The sequence below is a fragment of the Mycetomoellerius zeteki genome, unplaced genomic scaffold, assembly GCF_001594055.1.
Source record: "Mycetomoellerius zeteki isolate Tzet28-1 unplaced genomic scaffold, Tzet1.0 scaffold256, whole genome shotgun sequence".
NCBI lineage: Eukaryota > Metazoa > Arthropoda > Insecta > Hymenoptera > Formicidae > Mycetomoellerius > Mycetomoellerius zeteki.
This window is the reverse complement of record NW_017257234.1, coordinates 10,564-20,203: the sequence shown is the minus strand read 5'-3', so window position 1 is coordinate 20,203 and position 9,640 is coordinate 10,564. Positions and strand designations below refer to the sequence as shown.

General features: G+C 30.7%; 1 protein-coding gene across 1 annotated transcript; it reads right to left on the bottom strand.

Annotated features, from left to right (window-relative positions):
• Nucleotides 1-196: 196 nt before the first annotated feature.
• Nucleotides 197-4,655, bottom strand: LOC108723956 (uncharacterized; the record flags this gene model as incomplete). The annotated part of the gene is made up of 2 exons (XM_018450033.1): nt 4,576-4,655; nt 197-549 (listed from the first exon to the last, which is right to left on the bottom strand). Coding segments are annotated over exons 1-2 (433 nt in total), but the record flags the coding sequence as incomplete, so codon positions are not given.
• Between the last annotated feature and the right edge of the window lie 4,985 nt (nt 4,656-9,640).

Genomic DNA, 9,640 nt, shown 5'->3' with positions numbered 1-9,640 from the left:
TATTGTAATATTAGTATTATCTAAACAGCAAGCTTGTGAAACAGATGCTGTATTATTCTTCAAAGCTTGACACATAGTGGTATGAGACCAAATTCCCGCATCATTGAAAGAACCTAATTAGAATATATTTTATAACTTAATTTAAAAGAAACTTTACTCTTACACATTTTAATAATATAAAAATAAGTAAATTTACCATAATTCCCAATGTCTACCCAAATAAAACGATAGCGTGCATCAGCAATGGCCATTAATACAAAGCTAAAGAAGTTTTTATAATTATAAAATTCGCTACCAGAATTAGCCGGAGTTTGAATATAATAATGTTTGTCATCAATTGCGTCTATGCAGTTTGAAAAATTCCAGATGTTATTAAATTCATCTGCAATTTTCAGCCGTTCATCTTCTTGCTGTGGACATCGTAGATATATCAGTTGTAAAGTTTCCCATATAGCTTTACACACTTCAGGAATAATACTGTATAGGGTTGATTTCCCAATACGAAAAAATCGTGTCGTTGTAGTAATGCTATCACCATGAGCAAGGAAACTAAAAATAATGGGAAGTTTATAATAATTTAAAAAAACTAAAGCTTAAGGGAGGAGGGTCATGTAAAATCGAATTTTTTGACACTTTTTTTTATTGTTTATAAAATTCATTTAACATCTGAAGAATGTATTTTTAATGTTATAAACTCAAATTGGCATTAAACTTTCGCCAATACGTACGACACTAATCGCGTGAATAGACAGAACCATAGAAGCCACAGCAGATCAAAAGAGGCCAGGACAGCTCGAAAACAGGAATTAACGGCTCAAATGGACGATTTCGCAGAGGAGGAAAGCATATTAGATTGGCATTGCAGATTAAACTTATATAGCGGTATGTCTACTTAATCATTAATTGAATACTACTTTTTCCTATCGAAAACTTTAAACGCGTTTTTCTCAAAACACATTTTTTCGCACGCCGTGCAACCTAGCTCAAAAATTAATTGACCGATCGACTTCAAATTTTACACAGATATTCTTTAACTTATTGATCATATCTTGAACCTAAAATATCATTAAAAAATCAATAATAAATATTGTTTATAACAAATTGTTTGTAAAAAGAAAGATCGATTTTTTTTTAAAGTGTCCTGAATTTTTAATTTTAGATTTTTTTTTAAATTTAGGTTCAAGATTTGCGCAAGATCATATTTTAACGAAAAAATTTTGGTTTTTTTATTTCAGATAATTAAGACGACTTGTAGCCTGCACTGCGCAAATAAAACGAGTCATCTTTGAGCAGATGTAGCGTCGCCATTTTGAATTTTTATAGCACTAAAAAAATTTTTTCTGACAGAATTTATTGTTAATATTACGATGTTTTTTTACTAAAATTTAATAAACCTGTTCATTTCTTTTAAATAAATTCGTAAAAAAACGCCTGTTTACATGACCCTCCCCCCTTAAATGGATAAAAATCAAATTAATTAATTACAAGGAGTAGGGGAGGTCGAGGTATTCTTGGACACACTTTTATTTTGTCCGGAAACTCTAAAAAAAATTGCTTTTTCTCAAAATTTCAAAGCTTGATTTTGTGGTACGATAAATAACCTTTCTTTTGGTACCAGCAATTTGACCTAATTGTTTAAAATTGTACACTCTGTATCAGTTGGCGCAAAAAACTGGTTTTTGAGATTTTCAAAAATCTCGGGGTATTATTGGACAGTTTTGTAAATCGATAAAAAATGAAAATTATTGCTGGAAAACGTTTATTTGTTAATGAAAAGGAAAGAATATATTATAATGAATAAAATAAAGTGAAAAATATCGATGAAAATTATTGAGAATCGCAGTTAAGGCACGTGAAAGTGTTCGGGTTTGCTCCGGCACAACTCAAGTGAACACCTCGATCACGATTAGAAATTGCCGAAAAACTAATGCTTTGTTGAAATTATGCATGAAAAATCACTTATACGCATCAAACACACGAAGTTATGTTGTGAACTGTCAAGAATTAAGTGTCCAATAATACCCCGAACGCTCATTTTTACAACATGTCGGCGTATAAGTAACACAATGCAAATTTCATACAAAACTCTTATATGCGTCGAAAGCTTAAAGTTCAAAGAATATTATAAATATATTTACCTGACTTGGTTCGTCGAAAAATGTTGTCAAAATGAACAAAACACTAAGTGAAAAAAACACTTTACAAACATCAAAATTCTGTTTGCTATCATAGCGAGGTAACAATGCGTCAAAACAAGTCAAGTGCTCAATAGAAAATGAGATTATGATGAGACGAGTCGATGCTAGTTGGTGGAGACCCCAAGCGTTACAAACGGGAAAAATATCGCGCTGTCCAACAATACCCCGTGTCCAATAATACCCCGACCTCCCCTACAAATTACAAGGAGTATATAAATCTGGATGTTTATTAGTAATTTTGAACAAAATATAGTTTAAACAATAGACTCATAATGACCGGGTATAAGATCAAAACGTCTGTCATTTAAATTATATTTTGTTTAGCAATAAACATTTACCTAAGCTCGTAACTTTTAATTTATTAATTTGTTTTATAATAATGTCTCTAATCTTAAAAATTTATAAATGATTGGTTATATATATATATAAATGACAAGAGAGTGAATATATATAAACATAATTTTAATCAATTACAATACTTTAATGTAACAGCATGACGAATTTCTGATGATAAAGGTTCTCTGCGACTCCTCTTTCGTAATTTTGGCTCCAAAAGATGATGTAAATAATTAAATTGTTGTACAGACATTCATGTAAATTGAAAAAATTCTTCGTGATCGTGTAATTTAAAATAGATGAATAGTTTTCTATGAGCACCAAAATTTTCTCGCATATCAACAGAAATATGAGGTTTAACCCACCATCTTTTTCTTCTTACTTGATATTTGTTCTTTAACAAGTCTCATTTTTGTAATTTGTACCCAAATTAATAGCAAATTGCAACAAATTATTAAAGTTTTATTGTTCATTGATAATTATAACCTCACTTTTCACACTACGACACACTGCAACTAACTGCGACTAAATGTAGAATGATATGTAGTAATAATATCTGACATGCAACATTCGACATACGGTTAGCGACATCTGGCAACGACATACGTCTTATTGTAGAACAGGCTTTAACAGAGTTATGATTATGTAAAATGATGTTATCATATCTGTTCGTAAAGTTGAGATATGGCGGAGTCAACTCAAGATTAAGACAAGCTTCCAGAAATCGAATTTTAATATGTAAAGCCGTGTTAGATTTCAAAAGTTTAATAAAGATTTTAAGTAACATACACGTATGTAAACCGAAATATAGTCTAATAAATGTAAAAAAAAGGTAGTGTATTTCAACGCATTTTTAAACTCACGTATAATCAAGTTAAAATCAAATAAACGGCTCAATTAATAAAAAATTCTATTATAACAATCATGAGCTAGGAGCCAATATGATATATTTGTTACAAAGTTAAAATTAATATATTATAACGCATGTTTATGTTTGCGCTTGATGAAGCAGTTATAATGATAAAACGGATCAAATGATAAAAATTCAAAACATAATAACCTAATACAAAAATTCAAAACATAATAACATAATACAGAAATTAAACGTCGAAAATTAGTAACAATGTTCATAATTATACACAAAACGTTTCGACCTATCATGAGATCATCTTCAAGTTGTTAAAATAATATCCGGGATATAATATCTTTAATATATATAAAAAGAATAAAAATTATTATACGTGTATATGTAACATTGGCAGACAACATATCAACAGTAATATTGAGCGAACTGTTCCAAACTGAGTACTAAGTGCATTCAAACTCAAGGAGATACATCAAATTACGTCTTAATATTTTTGCTATTGTAATCTTACAATTGATATGTTGTCTGCCAATGTTACATATACACGTATAATAATTTTTATTCTTTTTATATATATTAAAGATATTATATCCCGGATATTATTTTAACAACTTGAAGATGATCTCATGATAGGTCGAAACGTTTTGTGTATAATTATGAACATTGTTACTAACTGAATTTTCGACGTTTAATTTTTGTATTATGTTATTATGTTTTGAATTTTTGTATTAGGTTATTAGGTTTTGAATTTTTATTATTTGATCCGTTTTATCATTATACTATTTCATCAAGCGCAAATATAAACATGTGTTATAATATATTAATTTGAACTTTGTAACAAATATACGTATATCATATTGGCTCGTAGCTCATGATCGTTATAATAGAATTTTATATTAAACGACTTAAGCGCCACACATAGTAAAATAAATGTACTCTCAAGTTACCAAAAAAAGGAAATATATCTCGTATACTGGCTTGAGCGCCAAATTCATCAAAAACCAAAAACCTCGTACTCCCATCGCCTTTCAGAGATCGCACGTAGTCCAGTCTCGAGTTGTAAGGATTGAGTTCCTTGACTCGAAATTCGGACCGACATACACACTGCTCGTAGGAAACAGGTGTTATAGCATCCCTTCAGGACGTTGACCCATATTCCGGAGCGATAAGAAGTACGTCCGACTATCAGGTGTTCGCCTCTGCGCGTATACCTGAGATAAAGTCTGAATGTCCTTCCATATCCTCTCCATCTCCATCCTTGTCTCTCCCATTCAATATCTAATTTCCAAGGACGTAACAAATTATTAATAGTAATGTTTGCGATATGGTGTTTTGTGATCACGGTGAGCGTCTTTATTTTCGGGATAATTAATTATAATGTTAAAGTTTTTTTGATAAATTAGTGTGTGTGTGTGTGTGTGTGTGTGTGTGTGTGTGTATGTGTGTGTGTGTGTGTGTGTGTGTGTTTTACATATTCTCTATTTCGATATTTCCAATATTTCCTTTATTTTTTTTTCTTTTTCTTTCATTCTTATTTGGGTTTAATTTCTGGCATTTAAATTCTCGATGTAGAGGAGCTCACCATGACAAGATAACTTTTATTCACAGTTTATATATGTTAATTTGTGGTGTCTCTGAAGAAGGCTCAAAAGTGCCGAAACATGTATGCGCGTTTAATAGAATAAAAAAGTTTTTACGCTTTACGTATTATTTGCGCGACGTCTTCTGCGCCTGACTCCTATTGCTCTTATTCTTTCCAATTTCTTTTGATTTATAAGGAGTCTTTGTTAGTTTGATTTGTTATACGGATTTATTAACAATCAATATAGAAGAATCAATATAGATACAACATTAATAAAACATTGACACTTCGACATTCAACATTGCAACATCTTAGCAACATTCTTTCAATGTTCTATACTGTATGGAGATGAGGCACCCTAAATTTTCGACACTTTACTAAAAAGCCACCTTAAAAATTTTTATTTAATATTTCTAAAATACAAACAGACACAGCCAGTACGCACGCAAAATGAGTATACGATGCATTGTACCTATGACTCGCCTTCAGGTAGTTGGAACCAAGCATCGCAGTAACAGACACTCGATGTTCATTCCGGTTCTTTTTTGTTAGGATATGTGTAGGAAAATCCATATATATTCACTTAGACGTGATGTAAGATAGAGTCTACAGTTTTTCTACATTGTTGGTACTCTTTCTTTCTATGTGTAACCATGAGCAAATACCATCTTGATCAAAAAGTTCCCGGAATTACCACCAGGTGATGCTCTGAGTCAGTTGATTTGAGTTCTGTTTTTTTTGGTTAGGTTGCCACATCTATCATTGACATTTCCACCAAATTTTATCGTCATAGCTTGACATTTGTAAAAGTTACGCCGTCTTGAGTACATCTACCTCTGCGCGGTTTTCGATTTTTTACAGTTTTAAATGGAGTTGAATTTGCAACATCCGTGAATTTTTTACCAAGAATGAAACGAATACCATTCAACAGCCATCAAATTCACCCGATATGGCTCCCTGCGATTTTTTTCTGTTCGATCGAATCAAAAAACCAAGGATGTTGCAAATTCAACTCCATTTTTAAAACTTTTTAAAATATTTTTTTTAGATTTTTTCAAAAGATGGGCCACATTAAGAAAAATTAATTATATTTTTTTGTTAATTTGATGAAATAATGAGCAACACAAACCGTCTTTATCGGCTCTTTAATATTTTATTTATCTATAAAATTCTCTCTCTCTCCATATTAAAATATTTTAATGAACATAAATTGAAAGTGACATCCTTACTTTTCAATCATTGAAAGGCAGTTATTTTTATTTAATTAATTACAAATTACATTTATACGTTAGACTATTGTTTTTAAAAAATAAGGTGGAGGTATTATAACTAGATGATCAACTTGCTTCACACCGCCGATGAAGGGTTCTGTGATATCCGAAACGATCGGTTTTACATTTAATGTTAACTTATTTTGAACAAATTAGAATTTTTGGTCGTTCACAATTATTGGCCTTTTATTAATTATTGTAATTACATTTATATTCTGACACACACAGTTATCATATATTATACTAATATATCATACAGAGTAGCCCACGTAAAGCGTTACATGCTAATAACTAAAAGTATTTGTCCTATCAAAAAATTGTTCATGAGAAAGTTTCATATATTCGAGGGGCCTTTTTAACTAGGTAAACAAAAATCCACCCCCGTCCCGCCTTGAAGAGGAGCGGAGGGTAACTTCAAAGTTTCAAATGAGACTCCCTGTAAAATGTTACATATTTGGATTCTTCGGGAAAAAACAAGTAAACTTTGTCTGAAACTTTTCTTTGAAAAATGCTTCAGTCAAAAGTTATGAACATTTAAACTCTAATGTAGAGTGCATTGAAATTAATGATAAATTAAATAAGACTTATAGTTTTTCTGTTATTTTTATTTTATTAAATTTTCTGACCATGAACATCTAAACACTTATTAATTCTTTTCACAAAACTTTGCCTAACTCTAAACAACATTTCTGGATTCACCTTAATAAATGTTGCTTCATCAGAAAAAAGAATATTTTGCAAAAATAAATCATTTATCATGGCATCACGCATCCAAAATATTACACGACATTCAGTTTCCAAAAGTTCCTGAGTCAAAATCAAACGATACGGATGAAGTTTTTGTTTTCTTCAAAATCCGCTGTATTGAAGATCGTCCAACTCTAGATGTGTTTGCTAATTCGCGTTGATTGACATGTGAATTTACTTCAACTGCAGCGAGAATATTAGCATAATTATCATTATTAATTATTGGATTTGCTTTTTGTCTTTTAATTGCACTTAATTGACCATGTACACGCGTACACGCAAACGATTTTTTAAACGAAGAAATGCCATATGCGATTTTTTAATATTATAACGTTCTAAAAATGATTGCGCTGCACTTCAATAATTTTTCTCACCTTCTCTCAGAATTAACAAAATATTAACTTCCACGTCAAAATGAGCCATGATTTTCGAACTTGATAGCATGAAAATCAGCTCATAATTGACTAAATACATAGTAGATCTGTATTTATGTTTCCCGATAAATGTGTATATTTATGTTTCTTTTGGTTAACATCAAAGTCGGTTTCGTTTTCATTGTATTATGAACACAATTTTGTGTCAATGGAGTTCAATCATGAATAAAATAGCTAAAGGTTTAAATGTTCATAACTTTTGATAAGAGCATTTTCCAACGAAATATTTCAAACAAAGTTTACTTGTTTTTCCCAAAGAAAAGTTTTAGTAAAATCCAAATATGTAACATTTTAGAGGGGGTCCCATTTGAAACTTCGAAGTTACCCTCCGCCGCTCTTCAAGAGGGAACGGGGATGGATTTTTGTTTACGTAATTAGAAAGGCCCCTCGAATATATGAAACTTTCTCATGAACAACTTTTTGATAGGACAAATATTTTTAGAGTATTAGCTTGTAACGCTTTACGTGGACCACCCTGTATGATATATTAGTATAATATATGAGATAACTGTGTGTGTCAGAATATAAATGTAATTACATTAATTAATAAAAGGCCAATAATTGTGAACGACCAAAAATTCTAATTTGATCAAAATAAATTCACTTTAACATTAAATGTAAAACCGAACGTTTCGGGTATCACGGAACATTTCATCGGCAGAGTAAAGCAAGTTGAACATCTAGTTATAACACCACCACCCTTATTTTTTAAAAACGATAATCTAACATTTAAATATAATTCGTAATTAATTAAATAAAAATAACTACATTTCAATGATTGAAAAATGAGGATGTCACTTTCAATTTGTGTTCATCAAAATATTTTAATATGAAAAGAGAGAAAATTTTATAGATAAATAAAATATTAAAGATCAGATAAAGACGGTTGCTCATTATTTCATCAAATTAACGAAAAAATATAATTGAATTTTTCTCAATGTGGCCCATATTTCGAAAAAATCTAAAAAAAATATATTTTTTAGACAAGTTGAACAGAAATTGACATGAAATTTTTTTAAGGTGGTGAATCAACGGAATTGGGGTGAAAAAATATTTAAATGTTATTTTTATTTTTTGCAGAATTGAAATTCTGCATTGAAAAGATTTTAAAAAAATCCTCATAAGTGTTTTGGAGTAACCAATTTTTCAGAATTTTTTCAGAATTTTATTTGAATTTTTACTAAATTAAATTCGTAAATTTGTTAAAAATGGTTTTTTCGCTGTAACTTATTGATCAGGTATCTCCATATAGAAACCTAAAATTTGATATGTAAGTGTCTTTTTATATGAGTAATCTTAGAAAAAAATAGGTTAACTCTAAAAGCCGTGGGGGCATTTTTATCGTACTTATTCCGCTAGATCCTTTGCTATCAATAAGTGAAATGATAAATAATGGATTGTTACGTCCAAGCCCTTGGAAATTAGATATCGAATGAGAGAGACAAGGATAGAGATGGAGAGGGTATGGAAGGACGTGCAGACTTTATCTCACAGGTATACGCGCAGAGGCGAATACCTGAGAGTCGGACGCACTTTTTATCGCTCCGGAATATGGATCAACGTCCCGAAGGGACACTATAACACCTGTTTCCTACGAGCAGTGCATACGTCGGTCCTAATTTCGAGTAAAGGAACTTAATCCTTATAACTCGGAACTGGACCACATGTGATCTCTGAAAAGCGATGGGAGTACGAGGTCGTTTTTGGTTTTTAAAATGAAAGGAGAGTAATCATTTTAACAATGTTCTAATTGTATGGATTGTGAGGCGTCTTATGTAGGACAAACTAGTAGATGTCTAAAAACTCGGATAATGAACATAAAAACCACATTAATAGAAATATCACGCAGTTATCTGTGATTACACAGCATCGATTAAATGATTCTCATGAATTTGATTGGGATAACATGCAGATGTTGGATAGAGAAAAAATTTGGCATAAAAGATTGTTATCTGAGATGATATATATAAAAAGACAAAAATTAGGTCTTAATTTACAAAATGATACAATGTCTCTCAACGATTTATATATGGACTTATTCTCTGGGAAGTAATGCTTTCATTCCTTGTTTATTATATTTTTAATAAGATTGAAAGACCGCTAATGTTAAACATAATAATTTTAAATTAAGAAGCGCCATAACGGTCAGAACGTTAAGATGTTGAACTATTGTAAATTCATTTAAATGAATTAATTTTCAGAAATGA